Below are 18545 nucleotides of genomic sequence, written 5' to 3' on the forward strand. Positions count from 1 at the left end.
CTACTAATAGTAACCCATCTACTATTAGTGTTCTGTTAGAGCGGGGTCTGCAACCTGTGGCTCTCCTGATGTTCATGGACTACAATTCCCATCAACCCCTGCCAGCATGAGTAATGCACTAACTTGCAAGAGCCATTCAGAAACCATTATAATTGGAATACTTTTACTTCCAGAAGCACAATTTTGAAACAGTTATTTTACCCACATGCCAGGAAAATGCCACACATGAATGAGACGGCTTAAAGTAAATCAGCCAACAACAAATTATAAGGTGTTACCCAGTACCCTAGTAAAGCATTTGCTGAGAATTTAAATAGATTGCTCAGACAAGCTGGCCCATCCTCACATTTTCTTTTGCTGATCCCAAATTATACCCAGGAACTCCAAGGATTTCCCTCTTACCTGACAAACATATTCCTTCCTTGGTGCAGCTCCTCGGTCCGCCTTTTTGGATAACAGAGACAATTCTGCTTGCACCTCGTCCGCACTTTCATAGGGAGACTCTGGCCGCTCATCCCCTTGACCATCTGAAATCTGAGCACACCAAAGTCCCTGACATAAAGCCTTTCCATTTGCCTGTCCTTGGCAGGCAAATTACCTTTCCCATCTTCTATCAACCATGCTCTCTCAATGGGGGTGGTGGGGGCATGATGTCATGTGACAGAGTGATGTCAGTTCCAGGTGATGGCCTGAAACTGAAGTCATCACAGTGGACAACTCTAAAACTTCCTCCAATTTTTATAGTATTTATCATAGAGATGAGGGGAATGCCTGGCAAGTCACTTAAGGTGACAGCGTCACTTTTCGGTTTTCCCTTGGAATTGATATCACAATGTTCCAGGCAACTTCCTTCCCCATAACTCACCCCCAAAACTTGCAAGATTTCCAGGCACAAGCTTGGCAATTCTATTGACGATGGAATCTGGGTCAAAGAATCAGATGGGTAAGAAAAGGCTGTTGCAGATACTAAAGTGCAAGCCTCCCTCTGCTAAGTGCTCTTGAACAACTACAGAATAGTTGACTTTCTTAAAAATATGTATTTGCAAAATACCTAAAAAGACTTATTTTTATCAAATATCCAATTAATGAATTGTTCTGTAATTTTACAAAAAGTCTTCAATGTTCTTAAAAAATGTTTTTACCTTGCATTTTACTACAAATCTCCTTAATGGCAAAGAGGTCTAAGCACGTTTTCAGCTGCAGGAACAAATGTCACAGCAGAAGTCAAGTCACCATTACAATTATCTGTCCACCACTCTTAACCATTACACTGCACTGGCTCTCATGAATGGATCTAATAGGAAATCACATTGTAAGAGACTGAGGAAATCTCCACTTTGAAACTCACATCTACCATGAACTCTGTAATCTTGCTCAAGCCATTATTTCCCAACCTTAGCAACTATACAAGACAAGTATCACTCCTGTATTTACAAGAAATTAAGCAGTTGACTAGAATTAAGAACGTGACCTTTGTCATCCAATTTTGAGCAACCATCTGATGATGCCCAACAAGGATCTATTCCTATCACTCTGACTGGAAGTACAGTACCAGGCCTAAATGGCACCTGGGGGCCATGACCGGCTCCCTGCCCCCCACTTACAGGAGCCAGCATGGAGGCCGGGGGAGGGCGCCTCAGGCAGGCGCCGCAGCAGCCTGGGGAAGACAGAAGTTGGCCTGCAGGGAGGCCGGGGGCGGGTGCCTGGTTAACTACTGGGCCAGCCTGCCGCCGAGCTCCGTCCCCCCAGTCTCCCTGTAGGCTGGCTCCTGCCCTCCCTGGGGAGGGGGGGACAGGAGCCGGCCTGTGACCGTGGCGAGCATCTCAGCTGGCGAGCGGCACCACGGCACAGGAGGAGCCACCGTGCGCCAACCAGGTCATGGTGCCCGCCCAGCACCCCTCTTCCTACATGACGAAACATCCCCATTATCTCATGTCCCCATTAGTGGTACACCACTGCTTATTGGAAATGGTCTCAGTACAGAAAAATAATTTCAACAGCTATCTAGTTGATCTATAAAGAGATCATTCTTAAAATATCCTCTGACCAGTTTAACTGGTACACTGATTCCAAGTAAAAGTCATGTGGATATCCATCTAGATACAACTGCAACACATAAAATTCAAATGAGTTTTCTAAACATTTTTTCAGACTGCAAAATAAAAAGCTAGTTTTTTAATATCACCAAGCCTGTTCAGAACTCTCCACCCTCCCTGTCATCAGAGATATTAGTTTTTGGCTTCATTGTGCAATCTGACCACACGTAGATCTGATGGGAAAATGCTAAACATAGCTGAAAAGATGAAAAGCACGGCTCTGGTGAGAAGAAGAAAGTAATCCTGTCTTATATTAATTTGGCACCAAGAGATTAATTAGGGCTTATTTTTGGGTAGGGCTTATTTTAGGGGAAATATGGTACCTTCACAATTCATTAAAGCGAGCTCTCAGCAGCCCCGTTGCTTCCCTGTCACATGTGATGCAAGCTGCATCCTCATTGGCAGGGAGTACCCTGCTGGATCACACCATCCTGATCTGTAACTACTGGTAGGGCTTATTTTTGGAGTAGGTCTTATATTTTAAGCCTCCTCCAAAAATCCTGAAAAATCATGATAGGGCTTATTATCGGGGAAACAGTATCTCAGAGGAGAACCATCTCAGACCAGCTTTTGCTGTGGAGAAAGCAAGAACCTAATCTTTTCACCGTGTCCATCACAAAACTGAAGTGGCTTGCAACTGGTCTGGTACTTCCAGTCACAACCAACGTAAGCATGCCATGTGAACCTAAAGCAGTGATCACTAGTGTGGTACCTAAAGGCACCATGGTGCTCCCCAATGTATTTCCTAGTATGCATTAGCTGCTGGGCTCTAAGGATAAAGTCTAAAGGGGCCCTGAACAGACAAAAATGGGAACTTCTCAGCAATCCCTCTGCCAGCTGACTGATAACTTCATTTTCCTTATGCCTCTGAGCTTGGCAGTCTTTTCCTTTCTCTGGAAATGGAAACCAAACAGTCTCTCTGGGTGATGGAGGAAGATGCTTTCAAGTCACACCTGATACGGTGACACAGTAAGGCAGATTCCCCAATGTGATGCTTGCAGGGGAAATGGAGCCCACCAATACTTTCCTTGGCATCCTCCAAGCTTTCCAGAATGAAGGGAGGGACAGCGGTAAATCGGGGCTGCTTATGGCTTCCCTCATTTAAGTTCTCCACTGGAGGATGACATGGACTGGTAATCAATTGGGCCTTCCTAAGTCAGTGTGCAGTCCCATTCTTCCTTTAGGATTTCCTTCCTCCCAGGAAATTTAAGGAAGATTGCCATTTTGGGTTTAACTCCGCCTCCTGTAGCAGCCATTTTATGATGGTGCTGATCACTGCCTCTTAACATTCTAAAGGTGCCCACAGCCCTGAAAAGGCTGGGGACTCCTGTCACAGGGCTTTCAAGGCAAGAGACATTTAAAAGTGGTTTGCCATTGCTGGCATCTGCATAGCAACCTTAGACTTCCTCTTTGCTAGTCACCCACCAAAGTGCTAATAAAGGCTGACCTCGCTTAGCTTCCAAGGTCTGATGAAATAGTACTAGCCTGAGACATCCAGTTCAGGGCACTCTCTTACCCCAAGCAAAAAAACAGTGTGGTTTTTCTTCACCTCTCTAGGGCTTCACAAGAGTCCAAGAGGCCTTTTGTGTCAGCAGGGTGGACTGACCTTGCTTCCTCAGTTAACCAATGCATTGCTCTCTTGGTTGCTAAACGACAAATCGGTGAGGGCAGGGGCAAATAAACTGATACGGAGCAGACAGTTTTGGAGCAGACATGCGAAAATACAGCGCACATGATGGCAGCAGTGAAGCTGGCAAGAAAAGGACAATAGTCTGTTGTAATTTTTGGTCTCTGGGTCCCTTCTCCCTGGATTTCTAGAGCCAGATATAGGCACCATTATCTCTGGGAGAGAGACTGATATATGAGACTACAGTTAAATTTTGTTGTTACTATCTGCTCATTTTTACTAGAAATCACATGTGTGTTGTTAGCAATGTTAAGTTCATATTATCAAAATCTTTTGCTTAACCACTTTTATCAAATATATTGGGAGTACTGGGACATAAACAATTCCAAGAAGCAAATAGCAGAATCTGTCATGTAGGTAAAGGATCCCTGCTTTTGTTGAACACTTTTAGAATTTTGAAAATAGGGAATATGCCCAATCCCAAGGCAGCCATTCTCTGAGTGGAAGGCGGGGGGCAGGGAGGAAGGGGTTGTCATGGGGCATTGGGGCTGAATCACAAAATGTTAGGGAGTTGTGAACGAAGCATCTTCCTACTGTGAAGTCAGTTGCTTCTGGGTTGTGAAAAAAGGGAAAGGTTGGAAACAGGGCAAATTTGTATGCTTGGCACAGTAATGGGGATACCATGTTTCTCTTTGTCTGCGGATCCCAGAAGTGGTCCTCCCAAGCACAGGGGTGTCAAACTCATATCAAGGGCCAGATGAGACATAAATGTGACTTGGTCAAGCTGGGCTGCGGGGGGAAGGCTGCCTCAGTTGACCCCAGAATGGCATGGCGACGTGCCTGGACTGATGAGCCACAGAGGGTGGGGTGGCTTATAAGGCCCCCAACCCAGCTGGGGCAACCCTCCCTCTTTCCTGTCTGGCCTGGTTCACCTGGGCCGCATATTTGACACTCCTGCACAGGCAACTTTTCTGGGGTCTCCCAAGTGTTGTTGGAAAATATGCTGGGCCAGGTGGAGCTTTTTGAGTTTTTGATGTCTATTGTTAGTGCTCAAACATTTCCATTTATCTGTGTACTACCTGGGGGTGCAGCTAAGATGGTAAGGGGGCAGAAGCATTGTGTGCTACTTTCCAGTAAAGAAATGTTACAAATCATGTTGTTTCCTTCATGGGAGATGCTAAAATAATACTACCCCATAAAATCTTCTGCAAAAGTTTAAGAAATTCTACAGTAATACAAGTTCTAGAGCAAGATAAAAAAGTAAGAATTCAAATATTTATTTTATTCTTTAATTTTTATTTCTAGTTTCAGATTGCAGGTGTATGTATTTCAGATTGCATGTGTATGTATTCCTTTTGCAGAGTTATTTTAAACACAATTCAAGCAAGGCTAAAAAAGAGGGGAACATAGTGCAACACGATTGGGAGCTGTAAAATCCCCCATTTTGCTAAGCCACAAGCACACAGATTGGCATTTCAATCTCCTCTCCCATTTGCCGTTCCCACCACTTACCCTTTGAAGTGAAGGCAGACATAAGTAGAGAGGTCGTGAGAACCAATGAGAAGAGAGAGGGGAGGCATGGGAAGGACAACGCTAGTAAGGATGAATTCAAGCAAGGGCAGCTAGACGCTGTTAGAACAAGGGGGAACTAAAAGATTTATGAGGAGATGAGATTTTGGGTAAACCTTGGAAAAAAGTATTATATCTTGGGGATGTTCTGAAAGGGAACTGTAGGAATAATAAATAAAACGGTAGAACTGGCCTCTTGTAAAGATTACTGGAGTTATACTGGGGAAAAATATTTCTGTCTCAGATTGTCTCAATAGCAGCAGAACAAAATTATATCCCAGAGTCTCTATATAACCTTCCCCACATTTACAACTTCTATCTGAATAGGGAACTCTTTTCCGTTATTATCATCAGACCACCCCACTCCAAATTTGATCATTCTTGCAAGGGATATACTTCCTGGTTCTGTTATGTTTCAATAATGTAATTGATATGTATGTTGTATATCTATTGCATGCTAAAGTAGTTTATAAATGGTTGTTGTGGGCTTTCCGGGCTGTGTGGCCATGGTCTGGTGGATCTTGTTCCTAACGTTTCGCCTGCATCTGAGCCTGGCATCTTCAGAGGTGTATCACATAGGGACACAGTGTGTAACAGACTTTGCTCTGTGATACATGTCTGAAGATGCCAGCCACAGATGCAGGCGAAACGTTAGGAACAAGATCCACCAGACCACGGCCACACAGCCCGGAAAACCCACCACAATCAGTTGAATCCAGCTATGAAAGCCTTTGACAATAGTTTATGAATGTTTTCAGAGCTGACATCAAATATTCCATATCGTACTAAGCTTTTTACACAAGAAGTTAATCCTGAGGTTCAGTATATTATTTTAAAGATGTTCATGTTCGTTCTTGTTTCCCAAGATGTTTATTTTTCTTCTCATTCCTGACTCTGTAAGAATACCCAAACTTCACCTCTTGTCATTTTGAAAGTGGCTGTTGTGTATGTGTTTGCTTTTGCTTCCATTGTGCTGATCCACTGAGAGATTCTACATCAACACAATATGAGATATTTATTTTGCACAGATTGAGTCCTTCTACTGTTTGTTCAGAGTGCAGCTGCAAGAAGATGTAAAACGGGAGGTACATTTATGCTTTGATAACTTGATAGCCCAAACATTAAGTTGCTGACTAAAAGGGGATTATTAGACTTTAATGAATTGGTGGCTGTTCTATATTGTAAATATTGTTTTGTGAATTCATATGTTTGGCATACATTCAACAGATGTGGGCGTGCACGCACGCACGCACGCACGCACACACAGGTGGCCCCTATGCAACGTGCTAGCATTGTGCAATGACTAAACAGGAAAGCTGTACTAAGTATTTGCAATTACATCAATTCTGGGAGGGAACTGTAGGAATACTAGGTTAACTTCAATGGGGAAGAGCCGTGGCTCAGTGGTAAAGAACCTGCTTGGCATGCAAAAGGTCCTAGGTTCAATTCCTAGCATCGCTAACTAAAAAGACCAGGTGGTAGGTGACTGACAGACTATGAGACCCTGGAGAGTCACTTCCAGTCTGAGTACACAGGACTGACCTTGATGAACTATGTCTAATTTAATATAAGGCAGCTTCATGTGTCCAAGAAGAATGCTGGTAGGCACAACGAGAATATCCCCAAGTACACCTACCCCTTGTACCAAGAAGAACTTGCTCTAGACCAAATCCTACCAAGTATTCATGAGTTAAATAAACCCAGAGGCATTTTGGTGTGCGTTAGTGTGGTATAGTTGTTAAGAGTGGGGGACGCTAACAAAGAAAACAGAATTTGTTTCCCCGCTCCTCCGCATGAAGCCTGCTGGGTGGGTGACCCAGGGCCAGTCACAGTTCTTCCAGTACTCTCTCAATGCATGTGGAAGCAGGCAACGACAAACCACCTCCTGCCTTGGACTGCCTACTGGATTGCCATAAATCAGCTGTGATTTGACGGTGCATGCACACACTCCAAACAGGCATTTTGGCGGGGCTGATCGCTGAATAACAGTAAGACATCTTTCTGCACTTCTTCCTTGTCCCAGTGTGATGGTGCAGAGTGCCTGGTTAAGTCTAATGTGCCTCCTTTGGAAACAAAACTACGGGAGGACAGGAGAAGCTAGTGGTACTGCTAGGAAACCCCCAGCCCTGGGAACGCTCTCGCCCATAAAGATAGAGGATCCTCCTTGGGGTTTCCTAGTGTTTTTGTCGTATGTTCAAATTTTCATGGGAAGATGCATTGGATGTCGGGGAGGAATGAGGACTTCCAAGGACAGAACTAAATGCCTCCTATACCAGCTGCTTCCTCGCCCGGTTTCATGTATCTCTGTTTCCCCAAAAGGGCCACTGGCCTACCATTACTTGTATTGGCATGCAATGCAGAGTTTGGTCATTGGCAGACAGTGGAGTTTCCATGGAAAATGTTTCACTTCTAAAGATTTTGTTGCATAATTAGCAACAATGGATGGATGCCGCTGCCATTCATTATTCAGCTTCAGCAATACTGAAATAATTCAGTATAATTCGGATTCATCTTTATTTGGCTTTAAAATTATCGTTAAAGCCAAAAAAACTGAATATCTGAGTCAATAAACCCAAATATTTTCATATTTTCTGAAAAAATTCAGGTCTGTTTGAATTTTTAGGGTTTTTTGTGTTTGTATGGTTTTTGGCTTGTAGGAGGTCATCTTTAAGATAGCGGCTCCAAACTTGCAGGGTATCTTCAGGAGACTCTCTGGATGATATCACCCAGGTTTGGTGAAGTTTAGTTTAGAGTGTCCAATGTAAAGGGGTGCCCCCATCTCCCATTGTTTCCAATGGGAAATAATAGGAAATGGGGACTACCTTTTGAGGGTCCATAAAATTGTATCCCCTGAGCCAAACTTCACCAAACCTGGGTGATATCATCCAGAAAGTCTCCTGAAGACAAGTTTGGTCCTGCTATCTTAAAAGATACACCCCTGATAGGCACCCCAAGAAATTTCCCCAGACTCTTCTTTTGAACTGACCTGGCTCCATTGCAGCCAATTTGGACATTTCTGGGTGTGTGCAAGCAAAGCTGCAGATTTTTCAAGGTAGAGGCACCAAACGTTTAGGGTGGCTTCAGGAGACCCTCCTGGCAAGAACACCCAGGTTTGGTGAACTTTGCTTCAGGGGGCAGTGGGAGATGGGCCCTACTCCTTTGAGGGTCCATAAAATTTGACTCCCATCAGCTGCAACTGAGTCACATCAGATCAAAGAATCTGCCAGGCTCTTCAGCAACAGTCTATGATGGAAAAATGTCCCACCATAGACTTAAATGGGGCTTGCTGTTGTGCCCAGCTGGCTCTGTGCTGGAGATTTTATTGGGAGCTCTGGTGGGGGTTTTGCTCTGGGTAGGGGCACCAAATATTCTACAGTGCTGCTGAAAGGAGCCAGCCAACTTTGCTGATGTTTGGATGGTTGGGGACTCATTTTGTGGGCACCAGGTTCTCCTTCAGTTGGGTCCCCACAGCATTTGCCTCTCCCAAACACACTTCACTGAAGTTGGCTGGTTCCTTTCAGGAGTCTCACCAGCAGCCCTGCAGGAAATTTGGTGCCTGGCACAGAGAAAGAAACTAATCAGAGAACCCCCCACCCCCTGTCAAATAAAATCAGCACACAGCCAGCTGGGCATAACACCCCACCCCACCACTGTTTCAAATGGAGGGGGGGAAGCAGCAGAGGCAGGCTTTCCCTTCCTTCCACACTCACAGCAACACCTCTACATCTTAAAACAAAACCACTCTACAACAAAACCTAATGAAGAAGACATGAACTAAACACACCACGGAACCATGACAACTCAGACACAGCCCAGCAGCATGGCCACAGCAGATCAAGACAGGGGGCACGTTTGCCAGCCCTGACTCCCACCAAAACACCACAGCACTATTGAACTATTTGAAAACCCAGAACCTTCACTCTTATTTTAACCTGCTGATATCCTATTAAGTAGGATATTGAAACTCTAGAGCAATAATTTAAATGAACAACTCTAATTAACCCTATCAATCCCTTTCACAATTAGACTCTAGTTAAATCTAAAATTTTGAAAACTGTGGCTCATCTCAAATACTAAGAACCCAAAAAGACAACCATAGCAAGGCTACTCTACCAGAGTATGTAACAAACAAACCCCTAAACCCCGCTCTAAAGTAAAGTGGGGAGACCCACAGGCCTGCCCAGCCCACAAGAGCTACCACAAAAGCAAACAGAAACAAACCACTACTAAGGAAAAGCAAAACCTCCAAATAGTTTGCATTTCGAGTGGGAAACTAAAGGGTCAAACTTCAAAGGAGAAGCAACATCAGCAAACACAGGGAGAAAAATGAGTGACCCAAAGGAAAGAACTCAACTTTGGGAGACCTGAACCAAAAAAACAGAAGTCTTCTCATCAAAGCAAAGCAAGAACAGAAGCAGCAGCAGCACACCTGCGTGCGTGCGTGCGTGCGTGCGTGCGAGAGAGAGAGAGAGAGAGAGAGATTAAAACTGGTAGGCAGTTATACAGAAATTTTGCACATTTAAACTAACAGGAAAACAAGGGGAAAAAACAAGCTACAGTTCCCCTTTAAGTAAACTTTAACCAAAAGTAGGCCTGCATGGAGTAGGCCTAAGACCTCACCCCCACCCACCCCCAAAACCAAAAAGCTGAACTGAAACCACAGAAGCAAAGAAAATGTTGCTAACAGCAACTGAACAGTAATGGTTGAACAAATTAAACTGCACATCAATAGAACCCTGGGCCTTTGGGCCTACACCCTCAGCTCCCACCATCACCACCACTGTGAAATGAAAATCAAACTCCTCAGTGACAAGTCTCTCCAGGCAAGTCTCTTCTGCAGGGCTGGTGTGTCCCATGAAGGCAGGCGCTCAATGACCAGTCACCAGAAGGCCCTTGAACTATCACTCTACCTCTCCGGACTCTGGCAAAGAATGGGCTGACTAGGAACCAGCACTGCAATTTATACTTTTGGGCCAGGCAGGCAGGCAACCCAAATGGAGTTTGAATATCCCAAGAATGACAATCATCCCAGTCTTGGGCAGTTTTGCCTGGGCAGATTAAATTTTTCCTCTCCTCCTGTCTCTCAAAGTGGAAAGCTTTGCAAAATTCTAGGTAGCAGAAATGCATAACAATCACTGGCTGGCTGAGTGGTCCAGTCTCCAATTTGTTGCCCTGGAAACAAATTAACAAAACAACAGAGTTCCAGGGAAGGAGAGAGAGACTCAGCCAGAGCCAGCTCAAGCACCATTTCTGCAGGGCTTCAGGCTGCCACCAGAGAGCCTCCCAAACACACACAGCAATGGTAAGTAGGGAGATTCTCAGGGGGGTGGAGGGTGGGGTGTCTCTTAACTATACAAGAGCTTAAGGTTAAGGGGTGGGGGGATTCTCTAGTTTCAATTCTACGCAGTCAAGTTAGTTAAACCAACCTGGACATAGAGTGGGCTCCAAATATTGTTGGGGAGGCTGTGGAATACCTTCCCCTGTAAAAAAAAAAAGCAGAACTTTCCCAATGAAGCATTCCATCTAACCCAGGATCAGGTATCTTCCTGGGTTCTTTCCTCCCTAGCAGCCAGCGAGCGATTCGCCAGCCTGGCTGATGGCAATGGGAGTGAGGTATGGAACAAGAAGAAGCCTGAGAGCAACACATGGAGTACCTGCCTGCCGAGAGGAAGAGGCATGGAGCAGGTGTTGACACCCACGCCAGTAAAGGTTTCCAACTCTGGGTCCAGAAAATTCATAATGGAGATTTGGGGTGCCATCATGTAACTGCAATCAACAGCCGTTGGGGCCGGTTCCTCCTCTCCCTTGAGCCCCCACTGCACATGAATGGAGCCATCGCCGCCATGCCTGGCGGGCCGGATAAATGCCTTCAGGGGGCCACATTTGGCCCACGGGCCTTAGTTTGGGGACCCCTGTTCTATTCAGATGCCCTCACCTATTGACCCGGCTGTCGTCTTTGTTACTCACAGACAATGTTTCTTTACCCACCCTGGACACTCCAACAGGTATATATACTCCACTTGCTTTCCCAACATCAGATCCTCTGAAGATGCCAGCCACAGATGCAGGCGAAACGTCAGGAGAGAATGCTGCTAGAACACAGCCATACAGCCCGGAAAACACACAGCACCCAAGTGATTCCGGCCGTGAAAGCCTTCGGCAGTACAAGTTAGTTAACTTTAAAGGGAGTCCAAGACAGCAAGCTGCTATTGCAGGCTCCCTTTAAAGTTTAAATCCCCCGAATGCAGAATGCCAAATATCTATTCGTCATTCAACATTCTGAGCTATTCAGATCAGCTTTTATCAGCCCTGTTTGGGGCTGATAAAAGCCAGAAAATTATAAATAAAGCTTTTTTCAGCATTTTTTTAAAATTTGGATATACCAAATCACCAAGCCTAGCCATTATGATAAGAAAGCTTGGCAGTATCAAAATTGCAGGTAACATTTGACAAGTAATTATTCCTAGGAATTGTGCAATTAGCCTTGTTGGCCGCTATGAGTCTGAGGAGAAAAGTTAAGATAGAAATGTTTTAAATACATAAATTACTGATTTGTAAACAGGAGTGTAGAGATAAACCACAAATACATATAACAATCTATATTTTTAAAAGAAGTCATCAGTTCACTTGATGGAGTCTGTGCAGGTCAAACTAAAACCGAAGCTAAAATCTTGTTTCCTTTTACACCGTTTGAGAGATAATGGGCTTTTCTGTATTCTCATTTTCCTTGTTTGTAACCTTTCTGTTTCTTTGAGGGAGGGGAGGAGTTTCCAGTTAGGCACATGTTATGATCCCTCTAGTGGTCGATTGGATAACGCACAAGTTTTATGTCCAGGATCTCTCCCTGCAGATTGACACTGCAGGTTTTTATGCTGGACATAAACCTATGTGATACTGAACTGCCCACCAGAGGTAGCAAAACATGTGCATAACAAAATCCCCCTCCAAAGAAACAGGAACTTACAAATGAGGAAAATATAAATGTGGAAAAGCTCACTGTAATCACCAATCTGATATAAAACTAATTAGTGATGCTATGGAGAGTGTCAGTAAAACAGAAGTGCTCCAGTGACTTCCGTGGAAGAGTGAAATTCCACTGAAACAGATGAGTAGAGACCTGTAGTGCATCATGCACAGTTCTTCAGTTTCCAATGCCTTTGCTTTCTTTCCCAAATGTGCATAATTGTCTTTATATTTTTATGGACATTATTCCAATTCCAACACATAAAGCTTTGGATTTGTTTGAATATAACATTTAAACTTCACTCCCCACCTCGCCCCCCCATGAAATATTTCAGATCACTGGAGCATAAATAACGTGGGATACTGTAAAATGTTGTTTACTAAAATGAGATTAAAATAAATATGCTAAATCAGATCACAGTCCATTCAGGGTACTGGAAAATGTTCCTATTTGTGTTTTCCATAAAACCCAAATCACTGGGCAAAAGCTTATGCTAAACAAACTATTGGCACTGCAAATAGGTTAGAATTTACCAGCATTTGAAGCGTGGTTGTTGGAGACTTTAACAGAACTGCTCTGTGCTACTTTGGTGAAGGGTAGGTTAAAACAACATGAATTAGGAATTTAAAAAGATCTAATTCATTCACACAGTAAAACTGGCAGCCAAATCAGTCAACTTATTTTTTATTTCACAATACAGAAAGCCATGGCACACAGCAAACTGCTTCATCCTGAAGTGTTAAAATGTATTTTCATACATGTAAGCTTTGCTGTAGGCCAGAAAAATGTTTGGGATATACTTTTTCGGCCCTGGTTCAGGTTTTGTGGAATGTTCTGGTGAGCAAGACCAGGGCCCTGCAGAATCCAGATCAGTTCTGCAGGGCTCAGAAGGCAGAGTTGTTCTGACAGGCCTATTGGTTGATGACAGCAATGGTATTTCCATCTTAAGCTTGCCTTTTCAGTTTTCCAGTTTTTAACATGGCTTGTTGTGTTTCTTCTTTTTTGTTATCTTTTTGTTTTGTTTTGGCTCTGCCTGATGTTGATTACTGTCAAGGATGTAGGTAAGGGTGGGGGTTCTCAGGTTCAAACCCCCTCATTACATGTCCGAAGCTCCGCCCCCCATTTGAGAGTTTTTCGTAATTTTTAAATGTTTTTCGGTTTTTGGCCTGCAGGGGGCACAGTTTTTAGGCTAGCAGCACCAAACTTTTAGGAATCTGTTGGGAGACTCTCCTGATGACACCACCCAGGTTTGGTGAGGTTTGGTTCAGGGGGTCCAAAGCTATGGACTCCCAAAGGGGGTGCCCTATCCCCCACTGTTTCCAATGGGAGCTAATAGGAGATGGGGGCTACACATTTGAGGGTCTATAACTTTGGCCCCCATGAACCAAACTTAACCAAACCTGGGTGGCATCATTAGCAGAGTCTCCTACTGATACCACCCAGGTTTTGTAAAGTTTGGTCTAGGGGGTCCAAAGCTCTGGTCTCCCAAAGGGGGTGCCCCTATACCCCATTGTTTCCAATGGGAGCTAATAGATGGGGGCTATATCTTTGAGGGTCCACAACTTTGGCCCCCATGAACCAAACTTCGTCAAACCTGGGTGGTATCATCAGAATAGTCTTTGTCTGATACCACCCAGGTTTGGTGAAGTTTGGTCCAGGGGGTCCAAAGTTATGGATTCCCAAAGGGGGTGCCCCATCCCCCATTGTTTCCAATGGGAGATAGGCGATGGAGGCCACACCTTTGAGGGTCCATAACTTTGGACTCCCTGAACCAAACTTCACCAAACCTGGGTGGTATCATCAGAATAGTCTTCTTCTGATACCACCCATGTTTCATAAAGTTTGGTTCAAGGGGTCCAAAGTTATGGACTCCCAAAAGGGGTGCCCCATCCCCCATTGTTTCCAATGGGAGCGAATAGAAGATGGGGGCCACACCTTTGAGGGTCCATAACTTTAAACCCCCTGAACCAAACTTCGCCAAACCTGGGTGGTATCATCAGGAGAGTCTCCTAAAGATACCCTGAAATTTTGGTGCTGCTAGCTTAACAATTGCATCCCTGACAGCAGGCACCCGCAAATTCTCCCTTTAAATCCACCCCCTTCGGCATGGATTTAAAGAGAGAATCTGAGGTCCCCAGTTGAGACATTGAAAGTGATGCTGTTTCAGGGTGGTGGATAATCCACCCCAAAGCAGTATCACTTTCAATGTTGTTTTAACTGGGGACCCCAGATTCTCCCTTTAAGGTGGATTTAAAAGGAGAATCTGAGCTCCCTAGATTCCTACAGGAGAGAAAGAGGGGATATAAATCCAAACTCTTCTCTTCTTAAAGTGCTTAATGATCATAAACTAAAAGAATTTGCGCTAGTCGCATTTGGGGGAAGAAGAGAAGTTACTCCATCAGTTGTATCTCTATCAAAGTATCAGAAGTTACTCTATCACTTACTCTTTTCAATTGTTTGGAATATGTTGGGCTGGAAAATGTATTCCTTTAGAGGAAATTCCAGGCCTAAGTGGCCTTATGTGGCACTTCTAGTGATTGAAACCACTCACCTTACAAATGGGGGATCTGAAAATAGTTGCAAGAGAGGAAAATTGCACACAATCTTTATTATCCTGCTAATAATGCAGTCTTGTTGGGAGGAACAGAAGAAATATCAGAAAAAAACAAGATGACTTCTCACATATGGAAGTCTAAGACAAGGCTGTGGTTTGACATTCTAAACATTTTCTTTTTTCTGTTCTTTTTAAAAAGGAAATCAAAAGAATAAACAAACAAACAATCATTTTCTGCATCCTGGAAGACACTTCCATTTTCATTAAACCCCTTCACTTTTGAACATAGTCTTCTACACACCATATCCTGAGGCACTGGGATCCCAAACTAGAAATCTGTCCCTGTTTGCCTGCTTGACCATCAGTTCTGACAAGGGCTAAATATCAATTCCCAAAACTCCTTTCCACTCTAGCATACCCAAGGAAAGGACTCAAGAGAGATAGGAGGCTACGCTGACAGGGTCCACCTCAATTCTTCACAGCTAGGAGATTTCAGAGTACAAAAGCATTTAGTCTACACCAGGGGTCTGCAACCTGCGGCTCTCTAGATGTTCATGGACTACAATTCCCATCAGCCCCTGCCAGCATGGTCTATACCCCCCAATTCTGTGCCCAGGTGTACTCTTCACTTTCCTCCTACATAAAATAAATGTCTGCCCATCATTCTTATGGGGCAGGGAAAAAATTTCCCTTCCCCATAAGGAGCAGCAGTGGCGTAGTGGCTAAGAGCAGGTGAACTCTGATCTGGAGGAACCGGGTTTGATTCCCAGCTCTGCCGCTTGAGTTGTGGAGGCTTATCTGGGGAATTCAGATTAGCCTGTGCACTCCCACACACGCCAGCTGGGTGACCTTGGGCTAGTCACGGTTTCTCGGAGCTCTCTCAGCCCCACCTACCTCACAGGGTGTTTGTTGTGAGGGGGGAAGGGCAAGGAGATTGTAAGCCCCTTTGAGTCTCCTACAGGAGAGAAAGGGGGGATATAAATCCAAAATCTTCACTCTTCTTCTCCATTGCAGCCTGGGGGGGCTCAACCATCATCTACAGTCGAAGCACAGGGTGCAACTAAAAAACATATGCTGTTTTATTCCATACCCCCAAAAGTCTGTTTCCTTCCCAGATCAGCTAATGCAGCTAAATTTACTGATAAATTCTAATTCAAACACTCAGTTCAGCAATTAAATACTTAGCGAAACAGTCTGTAGTGCCAAAAATCTCCCTTTTCTTTGAAAAAAGGAGTGTAATTGCAACACTAATAATATTCATTCTACCATGAAGCTATGACCCCTTGTAATAAATAAACAGCATTCAAAGAGATTAAAAACAACAAGAACAACCCAGGAAGCCATGGTTGTTTTTCCACGAACCATATTTGCCTGTTCAGAAATTGGTGAGGGGGGTTGTATCTCACTAGGGGTGACAAAATCCCTTGAAAGAGTCCCTCTGTCCCCCAAATCAGAGAGCCTATCCCAGCTTTCTTCTGATTCTTTGGAAGAGGATGTGGTTCAAAAGAACGTAGAGGCGTTACCATTGTGTCTAAAGGGACAACTCATTCAGAAACAACTACCCCCATTAAAGAAAAGTACTTCTCTTGGAACCTCCCAAGTACAGTTGCCAGCTCAGGGTTGGGAAATACCTGGAGATTCTGGGGGTGGCGTTTGGGAGTGGGATTTGGGGAGAAACTTCTATGAGATACAATGCCACGTTCTGCAGGTGAACTGGTCTCTTTCACCTGGAGATTGGTAGCTCTACTTTCAACAGTTTGCGATGGTTTTGACGGTCCCCTCAGCAGCCATTCTGTGATTTACACAGATACCCTTTCCAGTGGCAAGGATTTTGTGCCAGGGTTTACCACTTCTTTCAAAATGCCAAAGGTGCTCACAGTTTAAATTCTGCCTCTTGGTTTTTTTTTCCAACTCATCTCTTAAGTTTTTTTAATTATGAAAGTTTATCTGAATGCCACTATACATTCATATCTTTACCTCATTCTCAGTAAAGGAAGTTGAAGGAGATGAACTTTTGCTATAAGCAAGATGTGAAGATTCTGCAGCTGAAGCTCGATTTCGCTTCTTCAGTGGTTTACATGCATCTGACAGACCTGTCATTGTGGTAAAATAATTTCTGTTTATAAAGTGAACTTGGAACATTAATGTATTCCCTTGAAGCCAGTAGAAAACATACCCTCAAATGTGTAGGAATCATTTACATGGCCTTTTAAGCATCTGAAATATTGTTCTAAGGTAAACATCTACAATAGTAATTTTTAAATAGGAAAAAACACGGCAGGCAAACAATCCTGCAATTTGCCGTTTATTACCTTTGTATCCCACTCCTCTACTGTCAAGGTTGAAGTGGTCGACACGGCGTTTTCCCCATTCCGACAACAGGCTTTCCTAACATTTTTAAAGCTATAAGATTTGTGTTTCAAACACAAATTGAGACAACTAGGATAAAATATACTACATGAAACCCATCTCTTACTCTTACAGAAACTCAGGTTAATGGCTTCGAAAACCTTCAGACCACTACCTCTCCCCTTTACGTTGAATTTAACAATTCCATTAATTCAGTGAGAAACCATAATACTGATTAAATAAGACTTTGTGGCATATTGTAAAAAGTAGCTTTCTGAAACCAGGGCTCATTTCCTCTGAAGCATTCCATGAACTTAGCTCTCTGTTATTAAAATTTCATGCTTCAATGGGGTGGCAATTTTGTACCACTTTCTTGGGAGTAAATCCAAAGCAGCATAGTGAAACCAGCTTTTCAGCAAGCATACACAGGATCAGGCTATTAGCTGTTGTTCTACAAAGTGCCATAAAGCTTCATTTTTGTTATTTTTAAAGCTGCTTCTCTGGATTTCCCCCCTAAATCAGGAGTCCACAACAAGGCGCCGGCAAACACTGGCACCTGCCAAATGTTTTTAGAAAATGGGCATAGCTGGGTGGGGCGTTTGCCCAGCGAAGCTTCTGACTGGCTGTGCAGATTTTTTATAAACACTACTTTGGAAGCACCTGCTGCCACCACAGGACAAGCTAAGTTGCAGCAGCCCTTTTACAGCTGCACTGTCAGTATTGTGTTAGAACTGCAATGGCAGCCACAGGCTCAAGAAGTTTGGGGACTCCTGGCCTCGACTGGAAAAATGGATCATTCCAGCTTTAACTACCACTTTCTGCTACCTTCGTGCAAAGGTTCACACCTTGTTATCAACCTGAGCTCAGGAACGGTGGCTTTCCATTAGGAGATGTCAGAAAGAGATGTCAACCAGCAAGAGCAATACAGGAAAAATACAACCCAGACTGCCAAACAACGTCACAATGGTTCATTAGGAAAGACTGCTGGCTCTCTGGAACCAGTGGGATTTATCATTTTCAATTTTAAACTGTTACATCAAGCTTATTCTAACCATATTACCTGACTGGTCCTTTTGGGAAGAAAATATTTCTGTGATCTTAGCAGAGTTTGTTTTTGCTGCTTTGTCATTGCTTGTCTCCCTCTGTCGCAAAAAAAATGAATAAAATGAAAACAACAACAACAACTCCCGATTTGGATTAATGTGGGAATCACTTCAAAGATTTCTGTCACCAGACAAATATGTTTGCTTAAGTCATATTGATCATTTGATAATAAAGCTTCAACAGTTACCATGGAATAATGGGGGGAGGAGCAGACTCAGTCCCCCACTGCAGTTACTTTTACTATAGTTTCGCTCCATGGGTTTATATTGGATGAACACGGCA

General features: G+C 43.8%; 1 protein-coding gene across 2 annotated transcripts in view; it reads right to left on the reverse strand.

Moving 5' to 3' along the window:
* The window catches only part of NSD2 (nuclear receptor binding SET domain protein 2), a 115334-nt gene that overhangs the window by 61191 nt on the left and 35598 nt on the right, over nt 1-18545 (reverse strand). Inside the window, exons 7-9 of one of the 2 annotated variants that reach the window (XM_048502667.1) lie at nt 18220-18301; nt 16788-16903; nt 403-534 (exon numbers count right to left, since the gene is read on the reverse strand). In XM_048502667.1, coding sequence (XP_048358624.1) covers nt 403-534; nt 16788-16903; nt 18220-18301 — 330 coding nt within the window. The remainder of the gene's footprint in view (nt 1-402; nt 535-16787; nt 16904-18219; nt 18302-18545) is intronic. The other variant, XM_048502668.1, reaches the window with a different exon arrangement.

This window comes from Sphaerodactylus townsendi, linkage group LG07, assembly GCF_021028975.2.
Source record: "Sphaerodactylus townsendi isolate TG3544 linkage group LG07, MPM_Stown_v2.3, whole genome shotgun sequence".
NCBI lineage: Eukaryota > Metazoa > Chordata > Lepidosauria > Squamata > Sphaerodactylidae > Sphaerodactylus > Sphaerodactylus townsendi.